This window comes from Apteryx mantelli, chromosome 14 (genome assembly GCF_036417845.1).
Source record: "Apteryx mantelli isolate bAptMan1 chromosome 14, bAptMan1.hap1, whole genome shotgun sequence".
Taxonomy (NCBI): domain Eukaryota; kingdom Metazoa; phylum Chordata; class Aves; order Apterygiformes; family Apterygidae; genus Apteryx; species Apteryx mantelli.
In genome coordinates, this window is record NC_089991.1 from 221,956 (window position 1) to 247,922 (window position 25,967).

Genomic DNA, 25,967 nt, shown 5'->3' on the forward strand with positions numbered 1-25,967 from the left:
AAACTCTGCTTAGACTCTATGGAAAGGAAGATGAATGTGACCACCTGGCTATGCATTCGGAGAATCTGCATGCAAATTGACTTCCTTTATGAGTTCAGCCAAGTCTGTGCTTCAAGGTGACATCTCTACATGGATAACAGTTTGAATGAGCTGGTGTGTAACTGCGCGTGTTTAAATAACTAAGTGATGATATAGTGCCCATATATGCAAAATATTGGCAAATATGACAAGAATTTCATTACTATGCTCCATAGTCATGCGTCTGTTTCATTGCAGGACCTACTAACATCAGTAACCCCAAATCAGCCAGAACCTATTTGAACCTGCGAAGAGCAAAAAAGAGAAGATAAACCATCGAACTGAAGCTAAAAGCTGAGGAAATCAGATCACAGTTGATCACAGTTTCTGCAGCTGCTTGAGTAGGTCAAAGGCCTGGACCTTGCAGGGAATTAGAGAAACTGATCCCTGAGATATTCCGCATTAAAGTGGTAGATGACCCCCACAGGTCAGAGTTGGCCTATACAATTTCAAATGGAAAGAGTGATGAAAGCTCTTGTCATAAGGGGCTGGTAATTATCCAACTCTCTGAGATCTGTAATGAGGTTAAAGTGCTGCCTACAGAGAGAGAGAGAGAGAGAGAGAGAGTGTGTGTGTGTGTGTGTGTGTGTGTGTGTGTGTGTTGGGGAGGGGGGAAATAAACAAATAATATTGTATGCCACTGGCTCCTAGGCAAAGATACATGGAAGTTTTCAAAAGCTGAAAATGGGTCTGCTCCCCTGCAGTCCTGGGCCATGGTGACTAGCGAAGTGGCCAGCCCATAACCACACATCAAGCTACAGTTCCTTTACTTGGACACTTGCCAAGGCAACCTGAAAACACTGCTACAGCATCCAGTTTTAATATGGAAGAATTTTCCCTTCCCTTTCAATCTGTTACAGAGCATAACTCAAAACTGAGTTAATGAATTACTTTAGTGGGCTTTGGGTCAAGATTTGTAATCACAGAATCAGGAAAACAGGCTAGAAAGGACCTTGAAAGGTCCTCTAATCTAAGCCTCTTGAACCAAGCTGGACTGACCTATCCAGAGCTGCTCTTAAAAGATCTCCAGGACAGATGATCTCTTCTCTTTCTCCCCTACCTACAAGCAGTTGTTAAACTGTTGTAGAGGAAGTTGTATTGGTCCTTGACAAGTCAATTTTTGAAATAAGTTGCAAGGTTGTTATCTTCCATAGGCTAACAAGTTGTTTATGCATTCTAGAATTTTTCTAGAGCTTGAAGTTAAGATTAATGGTTTATATTCTTTCCTTTCTCAAGGCAGACACTATGTTTTCCATTCTCCAGTCTTCTCTCCCATGAGGTGATGGCTATCAATTCACCGAGTTTACTGAAATCTGTCTTTACTTAGTCTACTGTTTCTGTTTTGCTGTTCTTTCACTTTTCCTCCCAAGGATCGCAAGCGGACAATCACTGTCATCCAAATTGCCCTCTACATTTGTATTCTCAACAGGCTACGCCTGTTAGCTACAATCAGCTCTAGGCTCCCCTCCCCTCCAGTGGCCGTCATCACCTTCTGTACCAAAAAAGTCAGTAACACATTCCAAAAACTTCCTAACAACTGGCACTCCTGTACTGACAGATGCCTGGGCTCTCCAACTGCTGTGCACTGGACGATTCTGCTTGGTTTTATCAGTAGGTAGCCTGGAACATGAATTATAGTGCCTCATTCTCTTCCCTTTCAACAATCACTCGGATTGCCTAGAAAAAATTCTCCTACTTCTCAAAGCAAGCATATGCATGCATGACATAGAAGTCAACACCTCCTCTTCCCCTGCCTGTTATTCCTCACATGTTGTACACTACTGTATTAATAGTCCAACCACAGTAATTATCCAAACAGCTCTCCATTGCACAACAGTTATAATTTTGACTTCCAGCTCCACCCGTTTATTCTTCCCATTTCTCACAAAAACGTTGAGGAGTTCACAGGACCAGCCCACTCCCTCTTCCTTGTTTTTTCCCTTGTCTTTGTTTTAAGTAAGCCTCTTTGCCCCTAGCTTTTCTTCAGTCTGACTGCTTTGTTTCCTCCCCTGAATGGTAACTGCAAGCAATTTACTACAAAGTTAAAGGGCTCAGTTCCATCCACCATTTTCATTAAGCTCCTCTAACTGTCTGATTAGCCTTTGAGGCACAGTAAGAATGCTTTTCTCTCCTCCTTGGGGAGGGAGTAAGAGCCTTCAGTTTCTGTGGACAACTTGTTCACATCCAGAATTCTCTCACACCAGCTCCCTGCAGTAAGCAGGACTAATCTTTTTCAAAGAGGACAGCACTGAATTGGATTATGAATACTTAATTTGTTTGCACAATTATTACCCTTTCTGTTGGGCTCTTTGGGTACACGGGGTAGGTCTCTAGTTGTGCAAACAACCGATCTACAAAAGGTTTACCTCATTTTCATATACTAATGTTTGATGGGCATGTGTTGGAGGAGTATTTTTTCCACATTAGTTAATTTGATTGCAAATTAAAAAGAAGGACCTGTTCAACAAGAAGCACAGCTGTCTAAACACCAGGTAGACTCTCAGATATGCTGTCCTTAGTGCGGATACTGAAAAATAGCTCAGCAGGGGTATAGCTGGCAACAGGTAAGATCCTGAAATAAAACCCTTCACAGCGAAGCCTATGGGAAGGAGCCAGAAGCTCACAACAACCCTTCCGCAGACCAAAGCGGCACCAAGGGGATTACTCAAGAGCCAGTCAGCACCTGTCCCCTCCAAGGCCAACCTTCTGTTTCACGGGTACTCTCTTTTGCCGCAGCACAGCCCCGTGGGTGCTCCTCACTGAGCTACCAGCAATCACAGCTTTACCCCTCAGTGCTAGGAAACAGCTTTACTGCTTCAGTGAGCCAATAAACAGGAAACACTTTCCACAGAACTGTTTAAAACATCCTTGAAATCCTGCCTGGGAAGCACTTCGCTGTGCTGCCTGCGCCCCTGGGGCCCAGCAGCTCTGCTGGATCCTCTGGGGCAGCCGCAGCGGGCAGGTGCCCAGCCCCGTCCCCGGCCCCAGGCTCCGCCGCCGCCGCCCCCCGGCCCTGTCCGGGCCCCGGCCCGGCCCCGCGCTCGCTCACCCCTCTCCTCTCCTCTCCTCTCCTCTCCTCTCCTCTCCTCTCCTCTCCCCTCCGCTCCGCCGCGGCTCCGGGCGCTCCGCGCTGCCCCGTGGGACGGAGCTCGGCCGTGAGCGCGCCCGCCCCGCCGGGGCCGCCCGCCGCGCCCGGCGCTGCCGCTTCCCGGGGCCGGGCCGGGGCAGGGGCCGGGGCAGGGGCCGGGGCAGGGGCCGGGGCCGGGGGCGGGCCGGGGCCGGGGGCGGGCCGCGGGGCGGTGCCCGCCGGCAGCACCCCGACGGGGCGGCAGGCGCCGCGCCGAGCCGGGCGGGCTGTGCCGAGGCGAGGCGAGGCGGGGCGCGGCGGCGGCCGCTCACACGCCGGCAAGCTGCGCGCAGCATGTGAGCTGCGGCCCCGGAGCGCGGAGCGAGCGACCGCCGGCGCCGGGCTCCAGCATGGGGCTCGCCCTGCTCCTGGGGCTGCTCCTCTCCCGAGCCGGTAACACCGCGGCGCCGCGGACACGGCGGGAGCCGAGCGCGGGCCGGGTCCCGGGGGCGGGCTGGGGGCCGCGGCGGGGCGTCCCCGTCCCTCTCCCGCTGGCGGCGGGGGGCTTCGCGCAGCCGCCCCGGCGCCGCCCGCGTCCCGCGCTCGCAGCGCGGCGGCTGCGCCCGGGGCCGGGCGCCCCTCGCCGCTCCCGTCGGGGCACCTGCGGCCGGGCCGCGCTGGCAGCATCCTTGGGCGAGGGTCCTTGCGGCCGGGCAGAGCTGGCAGCATCCCGGGTCGGGGGTCCCTGTGGCCGGGACGAACTGGCAGCATCCCGGGTCGGGGGTCCCCGCGGCCGGGCAGAGCTGGCAGCATCCCGGGTCCGGGGGTCCCTGCGGCTAGGCAGAGCTGGCAGCACATCCCGGGTCGGGGGTCCCTGTGGCCGGGACGAGCTGGCAGCATCCCGGGTCGGGGGTCCCCGCGGCCGGGCAGAGCTGGCAGCATCCCGGGTCCGGGGGTCCCTGCGGCTAGGCAGAGCTGGCAGCACATCCCGGGTCGGGGGTCCCTGTGGCCGGGACGAGCTGGCAGCATCCCGGGTCGGGGGTCCCTGTGGCTGGGACGAGCTGGCAGCATCCTTGGGCGGGGGTCCTTGCGGCTGGGCCACACTGGCAGCACATCCCGGGTCGGGGGTCCCTGTGGCTGGGACGAGCTTGCAGCATCCCGGGTCAGGGGTCCCCACGGCCGGGCAGAGCTGACAGCATCCCAGGTCGGGGGTCCATGCGGCTAGGCCGCACTGGCAGCGCATCCCGGGTCGGGGGGCCCTGTGGCCGGGACAAGCTTGCAGCATCCTTGGGCAGGGGTTCCCCATAGCTGGGATGAGCTGGCAGCATTTCCCAGGGTGGGGATCCCAGGTACTGCCCACCTGGCTCTGGCTGTGGCCACCCCGCAACCCTAGGGTGCACGCAGCAGTGCAAGAACCTGCTTTTCCAAACAGGGAACCCATGCTGCTTCTCTGATCCAAAACATGAGTTGCAAATATGGACGTGATCAAAGTGAAGCGATGCTCTGGGGCGTGGAAATGCTTTTCCTCCAGACAAGAGCTGTTCTAGTTCTTGGAGGAGACACTAGACTTTTCTGAGCAGATCCCTACCATACTTCTTTTGCCGATGACTTTGCTGAGAGCTTGTGTTTTGCTACCCACCTTCCCTGCAGTCCCTTGGGCTTCTGTGATGCTTCAGGCTAGTAGTTTTCTGAGCTGAGGCTCGGTCTGCAAAGACCAATCCAAGGGGCTCCTGTGCAAAGACGCAGCTGTGCATTTAAGCTGTTTGTCCTGCTTATGGCATCTACTATTGCTAAGTCACAAGAGCTGAGGATAGAAATGATTCCTCTTTTCATCTTTTGTGCAGTCTTTGTAGTAAGTGTAACTGGAACTACATAAGTTATGAAACTGCTCTGAAGCGCCCCTAGGCCCTGGCTATGGGATATCAGTGCTTTACATTCAGAGGAAGCTGCAATTGCTGGGTATCACAATGACTGCTACAGAGATGGGCTATTGCATTGATGTCACAGTAGTATTTGCAGCCATGTGATTACCATAGATTTCCCCAAATTTTCTATTTCCAAATACTGATGCTTTTTAGTTAATCTGTGTTTAATAAAGGAAACGTTTCCCCTCTGCAATTGTCCTCTCTTTCAACAGCATAATGCACCAGGGGCATCAAAATAAGTAACCATAACTTCATAAATATATGACAAGAGGTAAAATGAAACTGGAAAATAAACAGGTATTGTGTTACCTATCCCTTTGTCCCAAGGTATAAATAACCATAGTTAGTGCATGTATTATTACCTTTTAATTTTTTTTTCTATTTTTTAACTACAGAAGGACTCTTACACACACACACACACACACACCTTTAATACTTTCTGCAGCCTAGACTGTAGGACATTCATTCTTTCACATGATTATCTGGAGTTATAAATACTAAGAAAATGTTTTAAAAAATGAAATAAAATGTCATGTATTAGGATTTAAGAGAATGCATAAGTATTAGAAGATGAAGTTCCTAGAGGAGGATTGTTCTAAATTTTTCTGCTTTGAGGTTTCCTATAGCTTTACCCAAAGGAACTGTTATAGGCCTGTGGTGGAAACACAGTCTGTCCACTACCACCTAGGTCTAATCTAGTCTGGCAATTATCATATCACTTTAAAGTTTCTAAAATGTCACTTCAAGCTCAGGTGCTTGTTGAGCAGAATTCTTAAGGCTAGAAAAGTATGCCTTGTTCTTTTATAAACTTACTACAGCAGCTGCTGCAGGCCACTGTTGGAGATGGAATACTGGTAGAGATGGTACTTTGACCTTGCCTGGTAGGGTAGAGCAGTTTGCTCAGCTTAGAATTCCAACCTACTGGAAATAATGGACCCATTAGTATTGGGAATTTGCGCTGTTTGCAACCTCACAGGATGTAATCACACTCAGCGTGGTTATTAAGGTAGTGACTAGATGTAATGACTAACCAAAACCCATGGTGCTGGGTACAAAACACTTCTGGTGAGAGATTTTTTTTTTTTCCCCAGAGCACTTACAAAGTCATACAGTCTCTACATCATAGCCAGACTGACAACAAAGTAGAATCAGTGGCTAGAGAAGCCAAGAAACACGTACAGGCGGGAGAAAGACACCTAGATAACATTACTGGGCCGCAGGAAAAGTAGAAGGTTTGAGGAGCAGACAAGCATGGAATTGCATGGGCCACTGCTTACAGCAAATAAACTATTGAAGCCAGCAATAGAGAAGAAAGTGAGAAAACAAACTGGATAGTGAAGACAGTATACCAGATAATGAGAGCTACATCAAGATTTTTTTCTAACGTCTAGAGTAGGCAGATTGAAAAAGTAGTACTGCACCTGCTGAACAAGGGAATGACAGGCGAGTACATATATCCAAAGAACATCCAAGGTAGAGATTAGGCTCAGAGCAGTCATTTCCTAAAACCAGCTAAGCAATATTGTCCTAAAGGGAAGCATCCTATCCTGCATATAAATTCTATTAGCAAACATTGTACTTGTACTGTAAACACAGATTCATATGCTACAGAAATGAAGAATGATTATGGAGTTAATTCACCTACTACTGACTTCTGCCAGAGACAAAATAATATCAGAGCACCCTTCTTCTCCCCCACCCCCAAATATTATTATTAAGAGAGAGCAGAGTCCATATAACAAAAAAACAAAAAAGGAACCAAATAAGTTGTCAAGTTTTAAAGATTATATTGTTAAATTGAGATTATTTAATACCTTCATAGGGAAGAATTATGTTATAGGCTTTCTATAATAAAAAGGTAGAGGTATGTGTGTGCAAATATATATATGTATATAAGCATGTGTGTGCATGTTACAAAATATACATAAACAGACACAGTCAGAGTTCAGAAGGGACCAACAGATGAAGGCAGGCAGACCAAGCATGCATCCCAGCATTTTTGGCAGGAATTTCTGGGACTGGGTTCTATATACTGTAAATTGATTATGTATTGGCACCTCTTTGATATGAAACTACTTGCATCTAATATTAAGGGTTTCTTCTATTATGCAAATAATACATATTGTTATTCATAAGTTTCCAAGTTGCTGTTACACCCTTCAAATGGCTTTCTCAGTGCATCTCTTGGCAATGCCAGCAGCACTGACTCACAACACACAGTATGGGATTAGTACTTCCTTATTTCACTAAGGTTCTAAGTGACCCAGATGGGAAAGCTCCTTCAAAGCAGCCCTCAGCAACACCGAGGTTTCCAGAGGGATTTACTGCTCCAGGCAAATACAGAGCACTCCTGACCCTGACCAGGTTGAAAAAGTTAAGGCTGATAAAAAAGGTTTTATTATATAAAATCATTTTTAAATTTTTTCCTTGGTCATTTTTTCCCCTTTTCACCCATTAATACTCATCCTTTTGCTTCTAAAAGATTAGCATGCTTGTTCCCTATACTCTGTACAAGGACCCCAACCAGTTCTGCCTCTTGAGAAGGGTCTGCTGAATATAGGATCCCAACAGTAACAATGACAAGGTGCTTATGTGGCATTCACCATGACTGAAATCCTAACCATCCTTTCCCTGTTTGACCAGGAGACCTCCTGGCTCTGCCAAGGAGTGATTGCATAGCAGCAGAACAGCTGTGCCTCTCAGACTCCACCTGCAATGCCACCTACAGGATCCTGGAAAACTGTGTCCTTGCTAAGACTCGCTTCCTTCCACTGGATCACGATAGCAGGGACAGATGTCTGAATGCAGAGCTAGTCCTTGGAAACAGCTCTTTACTGCACTGCAAGTGTCACCGGCGCATGAGAAGACAGGAGCATTGCTTACGCATTTTCTGGACCATTCACTCCAGCATGACAGATGGTGAGATGAAATAATTATAAATTTTACAAGGTGTTAGTAAGCCCCCCCACCTGAAAACAATTGTCAGAGGCCACTTCCCAACACTACAGGTATCACTTAGGAACCACATCTCCTAGTGAAGAGGAGTTGTTATTGCTCTGTTTGATAAGCATAGAAAACTGCTCTGGTCTGGGACTGGCCCTTCAAATATACCAGGGATCCTAATAAACAAAGATAGCTACTTAGAGACTTAAATTCAGTGCTGTGAGGGGAGACTCCTGTGAAAATCACCTCAGTCACTTCTTTCCATCCCTGGAAATGGACATGGGATGATGACACACAGTGTAACGGCATCCCTAAAGCTGCTGCATTTCTCCGGCTTCACTGGGATGCTTCCACTTGGATTCCCACTAGGGACTACCTATGCTGCTAATCCTCACTAGCACTGAGATAGACCACACAGACCAAATCCCAGATAGAGGAAATCTAATGACAACATGTAATGCTGCTGCTGTGCAATAACACCTTTGCATCTCCAACAGAACCGTGTTTGGCATTTAGCTTTGAGCAAGGCAGAGCATCTCTGAACTTCAGCCTGAGGAACTCCAGCCCAAAAGCATATGCTGGTCACAGAACATTTCTCCCACTGCATAAAATATTTTGTGTCTTGCCTAGGTTATTTCAATTTGGAGACCTCCCCATATGAGAATCCGGCAAATGAAGAACACTGGAAGACAGATTACAATAAACTGGCAGCTCTGGTATCAGGTAGGGATTGTAACGGGCTACATGATATAATGCTGCCTTTTCTTAACTTTTTAGGGGCTGAAGTTTATTATCAGAGAAAAATGTTTTGGGTAATGACACCTTTAATCAGAGGAATGCTTTTTCTGGATACTTGCCTATATATGGCCCCTCCCAAGTGTAAATACTGCCACAGATCCAGGCTCCATGAAACAAGGAGTAACCCACAATGCTGCATTCTCTGAAAGAAACACCCTAACATCACCAATAAAAAAGGTGATTTATCACTTCAATGTCATGCTACAGGCACATGGCAGAACTAAGTTGCTTTGTTTTCTCTGATGTTCCCAATTTGAACACCTAGTAAGTAAGGGCTTCCCTCCCCTTCTTTTCTGAGACTTGCTTCATTGTTTCTGGGTTTCTTTTGGCTTTGTAGGCTCACAGTTAGCAGGAGATGCAACAAATCCATGCCTGAAAGCAACTCATGTTTGTAATCTGAGCAAAAAGTGTGTTCGTCTGCGGACAGACTATGCCTCTATCTGCACCAAGGGAGCAGGAAGCGACGACATGTGTGATCGTCGCAAATGCCACAGAGGGCTAAGAAATTTCTTTGAGAAAGTCCCTGAGGATTTCACCAAAAGGATCCTGTTCTGTCCATGTCAAGATGAACTCTGTGGGGAACGACGCCGGAAAACTATTGTCCCCGATTGTTCCTTCCAGTATAACACCAAACCCAATTGCCTCTGGCTTTTGGACTCATGTTTAGAGGACCACATTTGCAAGTAGGTCTGGCAGCAGAGGACATTAGCCAAAAGAAGAAAACAACATAGACACTGATGGTCTTGTTTTCCTTCCTACAGATCCCGACTGGCTGATTTCCAACAAAACTGCCAACCTACAGACATGTCCCCAGATGGTTGCTCTCAGCACAACCATGCTGCATGCCTGCAGGCTTACATGGGGATGATTGGTAAGTGATACCCACAGGAAAATATAGGGTGGATGCTTACAGGCAGTAAACTTGCAGGCACACTTCTCCTTATGTTGTGGACGACTGTCTTGCTTTGATGCAGATGATAATACTCAGTGTGCCAATGAATATGCCTTAGCCTGATCGATGCCAGTGCTCCTTCTTGTTTGTGATGTAAATGCAGCCCAGAGCTCCTTCATGAGGTTTGTCACTCTACTTAGACCCATCCTCTGCTATCAGAGCAGCAGCACTTGCCCAGGACTCTTGCACTCCTGTATGCATCAGCTGGTGCAAACTGTGTAAACGCTTGACCTCCAGAGCCCTCTCTGGCTGTATGAACAAGCCATTCCTGCAGCAGGAGCTATATCACAAAGCTTTGCCATCACAGCAGAATCCAGCTGTAGGATCCTTGTTAAACCTGACATTCCCTCATTGTTCGATTTTTAGACTCCTGTGGTTTGTTGAAGTTGTACACACTAGCTTCTCAGAGCCAACAAGAACAACAGGCATACAGGGCACTGCCAATTGTTAGCGGGAAGGTTGTCTTGGTTCAGACATTCACTGCCAACCTGCTAATACTTCTTGGGAATAGCTTCCTGTGGATCTTTACCACATGCATCTTGTTAAAAGGGGAGTTGTGGAGAGCATGAACAGCTCAGGATCTAGACAGTACCTTTTGGTTTTTCAGATCTCTTTGCCGTTCTTATGCTAAATGAACTCTGGCTAAATGGCACAATACAGCTGTGCAGCATTCATCTGGCAAAAGGCATTTGGCCACACAGTGTTGACAGCTACCTGAGAAGTAGGAGAACCTTTTGCTGCCATATACAGTACTGCAGCTGAGTCTCTGCAGATGTTTCACATCCTCCAATCCAAAGTTTTCACCAGTTCAGTTATCAACATACCTCACCATCAGATTGCCTGAATTGGAGGCACACTCTCCACACACTCTCACAGAGCAGCAGACTGCATGTAGGTGCATCATCATGGAAGGCTTACAGCTCCAGGCCAGCTTTCCCTTAAGTATAACAAGACTAATCATACTTCTTTTATTTGGTAAAGTAAAAACTGATTCCACTTTCTGGGGGTTTGGGACAGGCACGCCTATGACACCCAACTATGTCAGTAACTTCAGTGTGGAGGTCTCCCTGTGGTGTACATGTGAGAGCAGTGGCAACCAGAAGGAAAAGTGTGACCAGATACTCAGCATGTTTGAAAGCAACAAATGCCTTGGTAAGTGTCACATAACAAGGAATCAAGGAATAACAGCTCAGCACAGGGAAGTTCAAATCCTGTTGATTTCAAGATCCTACATTGCACTTCTACATATAGTTCACCTGTTCCTCTTAAGTGTTTCCATGCTCTCCTACCCAATCTATCAGACCAGCCTGGATCTGCTCTCAGAAGTGTTTCTGTATCTTTTACCAAAACATCTGTTCATCTCAAACACTTGTCCCTGAAGCTATTTCCACACAATACTCAAATGAAGGGGTTGGGGAAAAAAAAATATATATATATTTATATATATCAGTAGAGGGGTTCAGATGTGCTGTATCCATAGGCTGCTGAGTAGCAACATCAATGCACCAAGATTGAGAGGTTTTTATTTTTTTTTCCTCCTTTCTCCTTTCCTATGCTTGCCTTTGACCCTCACTTATTAGGACAAGACAAGCAACTCCTGACACAGCCCCTGTGTTTAGATTCAGCATCATAGCAGTAGATCCCAAATCCTGTTACATACAACTGTGCAATCCTAAGTCTGCATTTCTTTTATCTCCCTGGCATTTTAGCAAAAGACTTTAATAAGATTTAAATATTTTATGTTTGTAAAAGCTTCCAAAGGACATCAAATAAAGAAACCAGCATCATTAGATAAATAATTAATTTTTAAATCTATTTATTGCTATAAAGAAAAGCCTTACACCCAGCACCACAGATACACCTACAGCATAAACAGCTAACCTGAGATATTACATATCTGCCCCTTAGGAAACAGACAGCTGGCAAAGTTCCATAGGGACCCAAAAGTCCTCAGGTACAGTGCAAGTCCGCTTTGCAGTCTGTTCTAGGTCTCACAAGTAAACCCACACAGTAACAGGCCATTCACTGAACAAAGAATAAGCATTCTCTATATCAAAAGGCAGCCATACAGACTGTGACTACATTTCCTAAAATAGCTTCCTTAGTTCTGTATGCTAGACTCCAAGGTGTGCACAAGAAAAGCACGTAAGACTCTTGCTTTACTTTTGTTTGCAGAAAATGCAATTTGGTCTCAAATGCGCCTGAAGCAGACAGCTCTGGAGAGACAGGAAGAATTGTTTTATTCTTCTTCCCTAAGCTTCCAAGGGGACAGTGCCAGCACATCTCTTGCTTCAGAAATGTCCCAGGTATGCATTGCTTTGTGGCCTGCACAAAGCACTGAGTAAAGTGGTCTAGACAGAGTATTTGCAAAAAACAGCATCTGGAAATGCGTCACTTTGGACACCAAAGGGAGGGAGCATGTGTGCGCAGAACCTTGGGCCACCTCAGCTCAAGCTATTCTTTCCACAGACGAGCAAAAATAGGAGGCCATACTGCCTGGCCACAGAAGTTTCCTATAGTCTCATGTCAGTGCTCAGAACTAGAGGCTGTGGAGCCACAGGATTGAGCACAAATGGGTCTAACTGGGATTTATTCCTCCTTTACATTTCCTAGGTGACTGAAGTGAAGACACAGCGAGACATCTCTGAACACAGCAGTATGCCTATGGCCTCTTCTGTATATTCTGGAGCTGCTATTTCCTGGCCATCTCTGGCTCTGCTCCTGCCCCTGCTGCTCAGCCCACCTTAACTTGATGCAAATGGCATTTTCCTTCCCATGTTATTAATCTTATTCCATGTCCAGGCATCTCCCCCTATTAATTTACTCTTGGCAAACAGCCTCCAGAAAATAGGAATGGAACAGCCTTAACCCAGAACAGCAGTCACTGAAAACTTCTCCCCAACTTACACCTCATTTTCCTCCTGATGCGTTTGTATTGAGAGCTGCAGATTTGCTGCCCACCGATGCTTCTGCCATGTCAGCATTTTGAGGAACAATCAGTCAGGCTAATATTCAAGGGCAATATTTTAAAACAAAAGTCTGAATTCTTTCAGAGCTTGTACAGAGTTTGCTTTCTGACTGCAGGGAGGAACCTGACACAGTGTGTCCTACTGTCCCATCTTCTGGAACTCTTCCTCGGGCACAGAGTACAGCATACCATCCTAAAAACTAAAAGTCCTCATACTCCAGGATGGGCTTCAACTAGGTAAACATACACAAAGTTCCTGTTAAACACCAGTTCTGTATTACTTTCAGTTCCTTTCAGAATTTTCAATTCCATTTTTAAGCATATGAGAAATACCACCCCAGATCAAGGACGCTGTGCCCCAGCTTAAATTCTTGCTGTCTGTTTTGCCCCTTGCAACCATATATTATCCACTACCATGGCTAGCAATAGACTTGGGTTTTGTGGGTTAGCATGGATTTCTGTACTCAACCCACTAAATTTAGCCTTATCCAGCCAACCATGACCTTTTGTCTGGCCTAAGGATGTGCCTTCTTAGGAATGCTTTGAGAAAGTATATAGGCTTGCTGAAGCTATATTCACCACAAATCCCCTGGGACATTCAGTGCAAAGACCTCTGGGAGCTGAAATTACCTTGCACCTCCCCACATATTCAGCTATCACTGGCCCACCCCCCCAATCTCCTCCTCCTCTGCCAGGTTCTATTTCATGACCTGTTTATTCTGAGTGTAAAAGTGTGCACTGTGTAACTGCTGTTATTTTCTGCTGCATTGGCCTGTTAAAATGTGGTGTTAAAGTGAATATTGATTTCTGAGCAGAGGTTAATAGTCCACAATCAATTGTGTGTAAGAGTTGCCTCATCAGTCAACTTACGCTTTCAGGAGAGCTAGGAAATCAGCTCCAAGCAGCTTCTGTGCATATAGATAGGGTCCCTCTTGCACATCCTGTGAGATACAACAAATATGAACAATAATATGCACAGCTGAGCAATATTACAATCCTGGAATAGATGCAGAGCAGGTGGGTCTCTCTCTTCCGTCTGTGCTTTATCTGTGCCCAGAAAGGTACCAACCAGGTAATGTGCTGTGGTTCCCAGTCACTCTCAGATACCTTTTTACTAGAGAATCTCCCACTGTTGCATGCATAGGAGCCATTGTCCTTCTGCAGTGATATTTCAGTTTCAAATTCCAGCCTTCTCTTTACTTCCTGGGCAGCTACAGCAGGAAAATCATTGCATGGAGCAGAACCACCTCCTCTGTCCGACAGAGGAGTAACAACTTCTTTCCATGCAGTCGGAACAAACATAGTGTCTTCTTAATTCAAAGGAATATGAATTCTGATATTTCCCATTACCCACTGAAATGTGACTATTTGGATCAAGAGACAGCACGTGCCCACATTTTTGCTATCCCTCTTTAATGAGAGCAGAGTCCATGTTACCATAGGACTTTGAGATCTACATTTGGCCATCCTCCATATGGTGGGGCTAGAAACCTGTGTGAAGGCTCTTGATTGTAATGTAGCAGGCTCTGCCATCTTCAGAGTTTACAGGAGAGTGACAGGAAAGAAGAAAGTGTTTTTCTTCCCAATATCCCATGCACCAGTGAGGACATTTGCAAGAATGACGGAATAGCTTTCACTGAGCAATCTGTGCTACTTACACAATGTATGGCATTCATCTCCCCCTGCACTGAACTTTCCTTGCCCCCCCCTCCGCATGTTCCTCCACCAGTGCTCTCACACAGGTTGGTATGGGAAAAGGTATTAGCATTTTGTGAAACAAACAAACAAAAAAACCCTAATATCTTTTGCCATATCAGCTTGTGTGAAGTGTAGCCTCTTACTCCTAGTAATAAGGTGATGAATTGCAATTGCAGCTTCCTGTCATGTCCTGGAGTACACAGGAAGATGCTTTACAGTTAAACAAATTCTGCTCTAGACAGAAATTAAAGCAAAACACAACATTTCAGATTTTTCTCCAAATGTCCTATAACCTTTTCCATGTAGATATGTACCTTTATATACACAGCTGCTTCTTATGATTGTTCCATCAATAACTGCAAACAAAATCCGCCTCTAAATACACTTGCATTCACAGATGCTCGCACTAATGTGTACAAATCCATTTTCACTTAGGCTTTTGTAACACCTCATCTCCAAATATCACAGTTCAGCCACACAGCATACATGCATGCACAAGTGTAACTGCAAAAATTGTCTTGCAATATCAGTATCAGTCCAATTCTGCCAACATCACCAATGATGAAAGACTGGCACACTTACCCAAACCCATTCAGAACAGTTTTTTCTATCTCTACTACAAGGGAATTTACAGGAGGAAAAAAAAAAAAAGCTCAGCTTCAGTTCCCCAGAAACTGGAATACAACAACCTGCAGAGTATCTTTCGTCTAAAAACAAAAATCTAATAGAAATTCTCTACCCTGACATTCTTAACATTGAGCTCCCAGCAAGCATACAGAAAGGAGGGAACCTTCTAACTATTGTAATGTAAGTTATTTTTAAGAGTGTAAAATAATGCCAAAACTCACTAATAAAACTTATCTTGCAGCTCTGGAAGTCTCCTGCCTTTCTTTGCATTCAATGGAAGCTACACTCCCTGTATCCTCCTATCAAAGGCATTGCGAGAAAGGAATTCAAGGAACAGAATTAGACAGGAGCTCTTACAAGGCAGTCTCAGAACAACAACTTTCACAGACACCACTCACTGTCAGGGACTTCGAACATGGTTTCTAGAAATCTGTCACAGCTTTAAGTCCCTTAATGTGGTCTAATGTAGCCTTTACGAAGGGCGTTCATATAGTTCTTCTCCAGCAGTAAGCTTCATAGTCACCATGTTAGATAAGTTTTTTTTTTTACTAGCTTGACAGGTGAGAGAACCAATACCAATTTCTTGTCCAAGGTCATAAGCAAGCTGATGCCATAGATAAGCCTTGAATTTGGAAGCTCAAGATTACTGTGCCCACACTTCCTTAAAATCATTCCCACTTCCTCCAACAATTGCATAAGTTTAAGTAAGGATCAAGTGACTGCAGTTTTTCTTTTCAAGGGAGGCGCAACCTGTATCTTAGATATGGAAAAACTAACCTTTGCTTCAGACAATTCCCAGCTACAAATCCCTGTCACAACTCCTAAAAATCTGCAGACAGTAAAAAGTAACTTCAGACTGATGGGGCAACACCGCAAGTTCAGCACCCATAAAGAATGAAGGTATCTTTTCAATACACCATAAAAATTACAAGTCATCATATTTGCTAAAACAGAAGCCAACTTTACACAAGAACACATGAGGGAAAACTCAGAGTAATCACCGAGGAGTCTGTGCACCAGCCAAAGCTTTGGGGGATGACAGTGGAGAAGCATGAAACCCACCAGCACTGCTGTGGAATCACAACCAACTGCTATTCTACAGTTGCTTCTCCCATCAAAACAGATAATGGTAAACAAGATCAGTAGCTAATCACTTCTACCTCAGGGATTTTGTGGCTGAACCCTTTTCAGGATGAGGGAGGTTCTGTTGAGGCTGAGCTTGGTCTCTAATGGAAGTTCTTCTTATAGGTGATTAACTCTCCTCCAGGAAGTGATTTGCTGTTTGGGTTTCTTGCAAAACCCAGGGTTAGAAGGGGTCATAGGATACAGCACTTTCTCCAAGTGCCTTCATGAAAATAGCCCCACATCCTTTCCATTTACAGCTGATCACCTCCATTATCCACAGGCTAGGAGGAGATGATCAGTAATTGTTAAGTGCTTGAATCAGACTAATAGCTCACTGCTAATTCCCCCAGTAATGTGAATCCAAATTCCTGGTAAACAAACTGACTGCTTTTCACACACAGGGACGAATGCCAAGAGTCTAATATTAGAGCTCTGGAGCTAAAGCTTTTAGAGCAATCCTATCCACTCAAAGATGTTTAATGACATTATATGAGGTACTAAATAATTAGAAAATGAAGGCCCACTTGGAATCAATGAGTTACTGCCTAATTAAGATGAAAAAGAGGCTCTACCCGGTTTTAAACAAGTTTAGACTAAAATGGCATACCTGATAAATGGTGCAGATAACTAGGTCTTTACCTTTGGGCAGAACAAGGCAACCACTAAGTTAGTACAAAATAATTCCTTGTGTGATTTTTGGCTCATCTTTCCTCTTACAGGAAAACAGGTGGGACCAGTAAGACATGAGATTCAGCAGTTCTTCCCCCCTGCCCTCCCCAATTAATTAGTAGTAAATTAGTCTTCAGCTGATTTATATACCTCAGCAACCTCTGATCAAAATAAAGAGCAAAATTCTAGGAAAGCACTAGACACTGAGAGCTGGAGCAACTGCAACTCTTTCTCTAAAAGTTTTCTACTCTGCTTTCACTACACAACACATGTACATATACTCTATTGTATATATTATCCTCTTAAAACAGTTACATGAGACTTCAGTTTTCTTTCCACTGCAAGAACCATCTAGGATTTCACACTGTACCATGGGATGTATATTCTCATCCAGAACTAAATTAAAGACTTTGGAATGTTCCAATCTTCCTCTTTCCAGCATACTGCTCAGATAAGAAAGGCAGGAGTGTTTTCTATAATGCTGCTTCTTGTTCTAAATTATGTCCTTTCCTATTCCCAAACTTTCCTTTTCTCAAGCTTTTGGCATTTGGTCAGTGTGGAACATTACATGGAAACACCTGGCATTGCAAGACTTGCAGAGAGCCAGAATTAAAATTTTGTTGTTTTACAGTGACATATTCATCAAGAAAGAGCTGCAGGCTGTTTTATAATGCTGGAATTGTTGTTGCAGATAAATTGCCCTGGTGTCCACAAATGACTAATTTAAACCCCACTGAAATAAAAACAATTATTCAGTTATTGTGAGACATATGAATCATAACACATTTACTCTCAGAAAAACAAGTATTATAGATAGTATGTATGAGGTTGATTGCGACAGCAGGAGACTGGACTTGATGACACAAGAGGTTCCTTGCAGTCTTAAGTCCCTAATCAGAGAGAGTGGAAACTTTTTTCAAAACTATTTTCATCAACATTTGTCCTATTTTAGTTATTTTGGTTTTGTTCTTATAATATTGGGCATTCAAGTGGAACGATACAAAGGATGATTTTTTCCCATGGTTTATATTAAAACATCTGGCACTCAACAGTTATAAACAGAGCAAAATACAACACATTTTCCCCTAAGAAAAGGGCACTTTAACAGACCAAGCTGACTTCACACCTACATGCCAGTTTAGAATCCTCTATCAGAGATTTCTCCATGGGCTCTTCAAAAAATTTCAAGAACTTCCAAGAACTGTGGATCATCAGTTATGAATGAGTGCTTCCTTTTACCTAGGATTAAGGGAAAATGACTTCAAAGTCCCTGGCACATGAGTCAGAACTATGGCAAATACTTCCTCATAATGGAGCATGTTAATATTCCAGATCATGCACCCTGGATAATTCTGTTCTCTTTGCAGCTATTAGTGCTGTAGTCTCTTATGTGCTTGCGGATTCATTTACAGTATGCTCAAGAATTGTTTTTAATAAAGGGTGAGCAAGGTGCCATTGTGCTTGCCATGCTCTATTCCCCTCCATTTCACTTCTTTCCACCAGTCTAGCACTTAAATTATTTTCCCTTTTATCTGAGTTTGCCCCTTATAAACTGGCATTACAGGTCACTGAGCCCCACTTCAAGAAACTGAAATTTCCTTAACCGTCTACACGCCATTACTTGTTCTGCAGCTTTCCAAACCAGCACAGCAGCTTTTTTAAAGAATATTTTGATTAACTGAAGTCAATTCTGCTAAGTGCCAGAGGCTCTCAGAAGCTGGTTGTGTCAGCGATCCCCAGGGCTCCATTATGTTTTCAGGGCAATAAAGCAGAAATTGCTCAGTCTTTTTGTAGAAATGTGAGATTAGCAGCTAATTCTTCCAACCTCAAGCTCTCTGGATTTCACTTCTGTCTTTGGAAAAACATTCATTCCAAATCAGAGGACATTTGTGTTTTGTATGAGAGAACTAGCAGAAACAATTAAGCGGATTTCTCTTCTTTACCCTTCTCACATTTTTTAATCTAGATTGTACATAATCTTTAACATACAAGTCTGGGTCATTGACATTACTACACAACTGCTTGTTATTCTACATCCAACCTGGAGCTGCAGTGGTATCACACTAGAAGCATATTTTTAGTGCACTGAACACTTCATGCTTAATATTCATATTTCTGAAAGAACTGCAAATCACAATGCAAATGCAAGCTGTATGTTTGTTTGTTTATTTGTATGTATGTATGTATGTATGTTTTAAACACAGGAAGGCCCTGAGGCATAGAGAGGTTATGACTTGTCACAAAGGGACGTACTGAAAAGTTGGGAATAAAATCTCAGCTGCTTTATTATTCATACTATATAGGACATACATTCCCTCCATAGGACACACAATCCCTCCATGGAGCTGAAATGCTAACACCAGAAGATCAAGATTGGCCCCTATTCTCAAGCATCACCAAATTACATCTCCAGTCCAGTAAATCAGGCAAGACAAAATTGTAAGGAAAGGGAAAAGATGATGGGTTGATCAATTTACTAGATCAATGAACGTTCATTTCTTTTAGATTGACCTCAATTCAGTTAACAGATTTCACCAGAAATCCAACTATCATTCACGTTAACAGTACTACTCCTGTATGCACTTGAGCTTGTATTTTAAGCAAGACTTATAACTATGAGCTTTTCAACTCAGAATCTGGTTGCCTATGGTAAGGCATAACACTTCCATGACCTAGCCTAACTCCCTGTTCAAGAATCAAATAATTTTTCTCCTGCAAACACATCTTGTATGTTTTACAATTCTGGTATGTCCTAACTCAACAATGCCACATAGACACAAGTAAAAATGTTCTGCACGTTTGCTCCTCTTAAGAATTCAGTTGTTCTACTTTTGAGATAAATAAAGCTTAGACAGTTTGATATTTTGTAAACAAATACAAATGTAACTTTTCAAACTAAGCTCAATCATATCATATCCCACCATCATGGAACTCAGCTAACTAAGGAACGTGTTCTATCATTGGTTACAAAACCTTCTGCAACAGAGTATGGCTAGCCTTCAGCATTCCTCAAGTACAAATTCCATTTAAGTACAAGCAGCAGCCACTGAGGTGCCTTTCATGTGCCAAGACTTTCTTGCACATTGGGTCACCTCCCTAGCAGAGGAGGCAAAGGTTCCTGAAGGAATAGAACAAAACCCCTTGCTAAGAAGGAGTTCTATAAAACAATTTTCTCGTATTTTTCTGTTCTCAGCTCTTGAACAAAGCCAGATGCTTGAGGGAAGAGAGGGGAATGAAAAAATCCCTCCATCTACATGTAAATTACAGAGTAATGATTCTGAGGGAAAAGAAACTCAAGTGCGGATTTGCATCAACTGTTCTGTAATTTGCTCTTGCCTTAGACAGCCAATGTTACTTCTACCCAGCCACTGTCACACACACACACGCGCACACACACGTGCACCCCTGCCCCCAGCAGAGGCTGGGCTTTCCAGCTAACAGGAGACTGCATAAATTCTCAGCAAGACTGTCTTTTCCTCTGAATTGCTCAGTGTCCTTGTGCTGGGTTAGTCTCAAGTATTGCAAGTTGGCTTTGGGAGTCAGTACACTGGTCTGTTCAGTATCAGGTCAGGAACACAAAGCCAGAACCCCCAACTAAAACACCTTCTTGGCCTGTGTCTTTTGCAATTTATCATTGATGTCAGATTTAAACTTTTGTCTTCACCTCCAAAACAGAATAGCTGATAGAAGAAAGTCAAAGGATACTTAACAAGACCAACTGTTGGGAGGCTCCAGAGTTTGGAGACTATCAGACAAACTTTTAAACTCAAAAGCTTAAGAGAAACCTTTTCCTTCTAACTGCTACTGTTGTTCACTGAGCAGAGATATTCACTATGTTGGCCTAGATGATTTTAAGTGGTTGAAGCAATCTAGAGACCAATAAGCATGAGTGTTCTGGTCATTCCTTATGCAATTCTCTAACATCTGTCAACACCAAATTTCATCTGTAATCATCCTGCCTACTCCTTCAGCTTCATCAGATCCCTTTGATGACCATGAATCTCAAGCACCCTATATATTTATGGGTACTGTTTATCTCCTTGCCAATTACTTTTTATTTCAAAATTGCTGATAAATATATTAGATACCTTTGGGACACACCTATGTTTCTGTCATTCTGAAAAACTAACATTTACTATTCCTCTGTATTCTAGACTGCGCTCTTTCCTCATTCCTTTGTTCACTGCTCATAGCTAATAGCTGGAAGGAGACCAGATTATGCAAAACCCATGCCATGACCTAGTAGAATATATCATCACTGCTACTAAGGCATGTACACAGATCATTTCTATTAACAGAAGGTGACAGCACTGATTATACATGCAAGTCCCTTCAAAAAAAATGAAGTGATGGATAAAGAATTAAATTGGGACTGGTTGCACTCCTTCGAGTAAAATTAATTACTGAATATGTACCCAAGAGAATAACTAGGAATCAATCGGACAAAATAAAAAGGTATAGGCTAGGTGTCACACACAGTTTCCCGAGTTCTCCTTGCCAGCAAACAAAAAGCAGCCATCTAGAAAATTCACTTCTGCCCTCTCTCACCAATACTTAAGCACATATTTAGCTATTAGTATGATTTAAAAGCTGTCTTAGTTGAGCTATTCCTGCCTCCTCCACACTGAACAATAACCAGAAACTTCATTGTGTTTTAATTCTGTCAGCAATGAAGCATTGTTCCATTAATGTTTCAAGGGAAAGAACACCTCTTCTTAGAAAGGAAGATTCCTGCTTTCCACTTGTACAATTCCAGTTCTCAGACAAGATGGTGACCTTCAGATGCTCAGATACTCATAAAGTACAAACCACTCAGCTTTTGTTGAGATTTTTATGGATGACAAATCAACACTGAAGCTGGAACGAGATACTGTTATATCCAGTCATTCTCAGTGTTTGTAAAGTGAAAATACAGTAGCAAGACCAATGTATTACATTCTACTTAACCTGAATTTTCTGCTTGTTACATTATCAATATATTGGACTGTAGCAACCAATTGCATTTTTGCTCTAGCAACTTTGTGAAAGGCCATGTGTACTGTGCAATAAGGTAGGTAGTTAGTAAAGAGGAAGTAAAGATAATGGAAGGAAAGGCCTTGGACACTGTAGAGCACTGAAGGGTGAAAAGAAATGATTGCTTTCATCACCTAATTACCCATCTAAGTAAGAATGTTCCAAGAGGCATGCTAGGAAAACAATATTAAAACTGTTTTATCTTTTATTAGTGCTATCAAACATGGTACAATAAGGAAAAAAGAGGTTCTACTCCTGTCAATAAAAACATCAGTTACAATGGAAAGCTGTGCATTTTCTTAGCAGAAACTGGAATGTGATCATTATTTTAGTATATCTAAACCAGAACTAGAACTATTTTGTTACACACAGATTAGAATAAGAAATAAAATTAATCAGTATAGGACTAGAATAACACAGGGAACAACTAGCTCCCTAAGCAAGGGAACTAACAAAGCCTGGTTTCACAAATCTGTTATCTTTGAACAGCATACACACCACAATAAGCCCATGTTCCTAATATCCCCATCAGACAAGAGACAGAAAATGCTACAGCCAGTCCAGGATTGTGTAGATGCTGACTGTTAAGTGACTCATACTCACATACTGACTGAAGAAGCTGCTTTCTGCCAAACTAAATGAAAAGCTGAGTTCTGTCAGACTTTTCTCTCTGAGGACAAATTTTAGTTTCTCCTCCTCACAGCTACTAGCTTCAGAAGTGCATAGGAACAGAGAAATCTTAAAAGTTAGTAGCTGTCAAGTTTGACTGAACAGCAACCACATGACCAATGGAACCTTAATTTCTTAGGAGATGGTCAACACCACAAATAACACAGAAAAACAAGTGCCTTGAATTGCATTCAAAGAAAAAACCCTATAACAGCTCATACACGGAGAAGAGAAAGCTTCAACTTCTTAATCTTCCAGAGGTGAAAACATAAGAGAATCCTGATTTAACATTACCTTTACTAAGGACAGACTCACAACTTTCTCCCAATGCAAACAAGTGTAAACACATACACAGCAGCAGGACACAGAACAAAACAAAATAGCTGCTTGTAATGAACCTCTACAAACAAATGGCCTTTAACCTGTTAAGTGCTGCAATAAGTGTCTTGAAATTAAAAACAGACTCTATTTTTTTCAGAAGCCAAATTCAAAATTTCCCATTCTTTTAACTAAAAAAAACAAAACAAACAAAAAAAAACAAACTGAGAACTGGCAGATTCTGGATTTGGTAATAAATCATGTGTGAATTCACATGCAGATTACCCCTCCCATCCTAACAAAATTTTGAGCTAAATATCATTTACATCTGATGGTTGCTTGATGCCCCAAGACATACAAAATGACCCATTTATCCTCAGGTGTTCATATTCTATCTCTATCTGAATTTATACCTTTCTTGGAAGTCTTATATTAGTCAAAGGAGCAAGTAATCCATGGAGAAGGATCCAGTCAGCAAACCAGCTCTGGCCAGACTCACCAGCAACATCAGTCCTAGGCACATAGGCGGGAATGCGGGCAACAAAAAGACAAACTTCCTTTACGAGTTATTTTAGAAAAAGTCAATCCTCTATACAATCTATTTTTCAGGAATGAGCTAACCTGGACAAAACCTAACATAAAAGGAGGACATATCTCACAACACAACCAAGTGGACAGCTCCTAGCAGGGGAGCTCTTGTTCAGCCTAATGCAGACGTCAGTTAATTAGAGGAGAAGGTTATATCATTAGTAGCCAAATCGATATAAAATGAATTAAGAGCTTGGATAGCAAGCTCCCCTGTTTTCCAGTACAGCACCCGGGGCTGTATTTAGCTAAAATTCAATATGCATTAGCGGACAATCAATGTAGTCTTGTATTGGGATGTCTTCTTGAAATACTTTAATTGGACTCTCCAGTGTTATCATTGCTAAACAAGATGTCAGATTAAGGTAGACGCCCTCCCAAATGGGATTGGCAGTCCACAGTCTGGGGAAGCCACATTTATTTCTGTTAAAACCTTACTGCCTTTCTGATGCATATTAATGGTACTATTTTCAGTTACCTTAAGCAAGAGTGACTGAAAAGCATCCTTAAATACAGGTGCTCTATCCTGTGAAGCCCAGTCACCTCCATATCCTCAACTGCAGGTCCATCCCCTTTTGCAATTTCAGTCCTAGGCTTTGTTATACAAGAACCTGCCAGTCACACTAGACTGTAAATGTCTACCTTAAATTTATAATCTCTGGAGAGATTATAAAACAAACATGAAATCAGCAAGTCAATAACTGGAAAATACCGCATCAAAAACACCTGTAACTGGTTTAAAATTTGACGCTGCAATATTTTATGAAGCAGCATAAGCACCGTTGATGACAAAAATTTAAAACATTTTCCGTTGTGTGCATTCCTTAAGTAAAACTGTAATACTGTCTGTCACCTAACCAGGATGTTATCTTTATCCTTAGCTTTGTTTCACATGTAGCACAGCAGTTACATTATAGACTTCATGCTCAGTTGGGAAACTACAAAGAGGAAGACGAATCTTTCCTCTGAAAAATCTTACCTAATTTAAGACAAGAAACGAGTAGATTTATGAGAGGACAGTGGTATGAAAAGAAACAAGGATAATATTCACATTAGTCAGACATGTACAACTTAAGGTTTTTGACATTTCAAAAGGAATAGAAGCAAACATTTACTGTATCTAAAAATGCCACAGAACTGACAGAAATTCAAGTTCCATACCCAACCAGGAATGGGCAGTACTGTGGCTAGTACTGACTAACACTGTAATCTGACAAGAATGGTTACAACATCTACAAAGTGTTAGGGAAGACGTGTCTGTAAGGCAGAAGACAGTAATAATAGGGAATTTCCATTATTTCCATTCACATGGGTAAGCATGATAACATGGGACATTACAGCAGACTGAGACACTATCAAGGATATTATACAATATAAAAAACGGAAAAGTGCACTCAGGAACTATAAGGACACACTAGAAATAAAAGTGCATTCAAAGCAGAAGTGCACAAGTTCACACAGAATAGGTCCATCAGAGGCTACTAAACAGATCAACTTCTGATCATCTCAGAAGCAGAGATTCCTTCAGAAAGAAGGGAGTCTTGGCAGGTGTTGCTTTCAGTATAGGGAGCAAACTGTTCTTGACAGTATGGCTTCTACCACCCAGTTATAACTTTTCTAAGGGAGACAAAGATATGAACACGGATCTTGTGTCCTATATCACTTCCTTCTGTCCATGACACTGCACAACAGCAGGACAGCTTACAGAGGAGAAGAGTGCTTTAATTGCAACAGGTCTAAATATAAGAATTTCACTGGGCTAGCTCACTTACACACTACCATTTAGCCAAAAGAAATGATCACGAAACATTCTGATGCTTTAGAACAAAGTAACAATCTGTCCCCCTGGCTTGAATTTTTCTTCTTTCTGGATGAAAGTTTCTCTGCTCCATTTTGTGTACCTTGAACAGCTCAAGTGTCACAAAGGAAATGGATGCTTGCCAGCAAATACTTCCACTGTAAAAGACGTGAGAATAAATTTAAGTGAACAGGACATTCATTCACTGCACAGAGGCACTTTATTACCGTGTAAACTGGAAGGTATTGCTCAATTAACCCTCAGCTGGTACTGTCTTTAAAAAATGATGCCCCTGAAAAAATGCATGGCAAAGATCAGTTTCCCTTTATGCAATTTCTCTAGAATACAAAATGCAGAATTGCCCAACAGAATAAATATGCAGCACTAAGTCTCTAGCAAACAAGCAGCACATTCACCCAAGTCCTCTCCATTAGAAAGAGAGAGAGAGAGAGAGAGAGAGAGAATATGACAAGTTTACCTAAAGAACAATAATAACATTTTAACAGACAACAGGCTTTGACACCACAGAATACATTAAGTAAGTGCCATGCCTATCAAGAACTGGCTGACATCCACAAAACATGCACTGACAGAAGGAATTGGATCATACGCTCTGGCTTCACTACTGACTTTTTGTATTACTTGTTAAATGTACTCTTTAAACAACAGTATCCAAAACTCTTCACACATGCCACCAGAACTTGTGGCTTTTGGATGTACAGTCCAAGAACTAA

At 43.1% G+C, this 25,967-nt stretch overlaps 1 protein-coding gene and 1 long non-coding RNA gene across 4 annotated transcripts in view; one reads left to right on the forward strand and one right to left on the reverse strand.

The window, feature by feature from the left end:
* Positions 1 to 25,967, reverse strand: part of LOC106487225 (uncharacterized) — a 50,222-nt gene that overhangs the window by 12,310 nt on the left and 11,945 nt on the right. For 2 of the 3 annotated variants that reach the window (XR_010885658.1, XR_010885656.1), the window contains exon 1: positions 3,128 to 3,254. The exons of the other annotated variant lie outside the window; for it this stretch is intronic. This is a non-coding gene — a long non-coding RNA (uncharacterized lncRNA). Of the gene's footprint in view, positions 1 to 3,127; positions 3,255 to 25,967 lie in introns of those variants that run through there. 3 annotated transcript variants of the gene reach the window in all.
* On the forward strand, positions 3,556 to 12,796 carry GFRA3 (GDNF family receptor alpha 3). Its single transcript, XM_067304937.1, has 8 exons — positions 3,556 to 3,598; positions 7,714 to 7,989; positions 8,644 to 8,736; positions 9,149 to 9,494; positions 9,573 to 9,682; positions 10,781 to 10,915; positions 11,939 to 12,069; positions 12,377 to 12,796. Exons 1-8 carry the CDS (start codon positions 3,556 to 3,558, stop codon positions 12,509 to 12,511), a joined length of 1,269 nt encoding a protein of 422 aa, XP_067161038.1. The 3' UTR covers positions 12,512 to 12,796.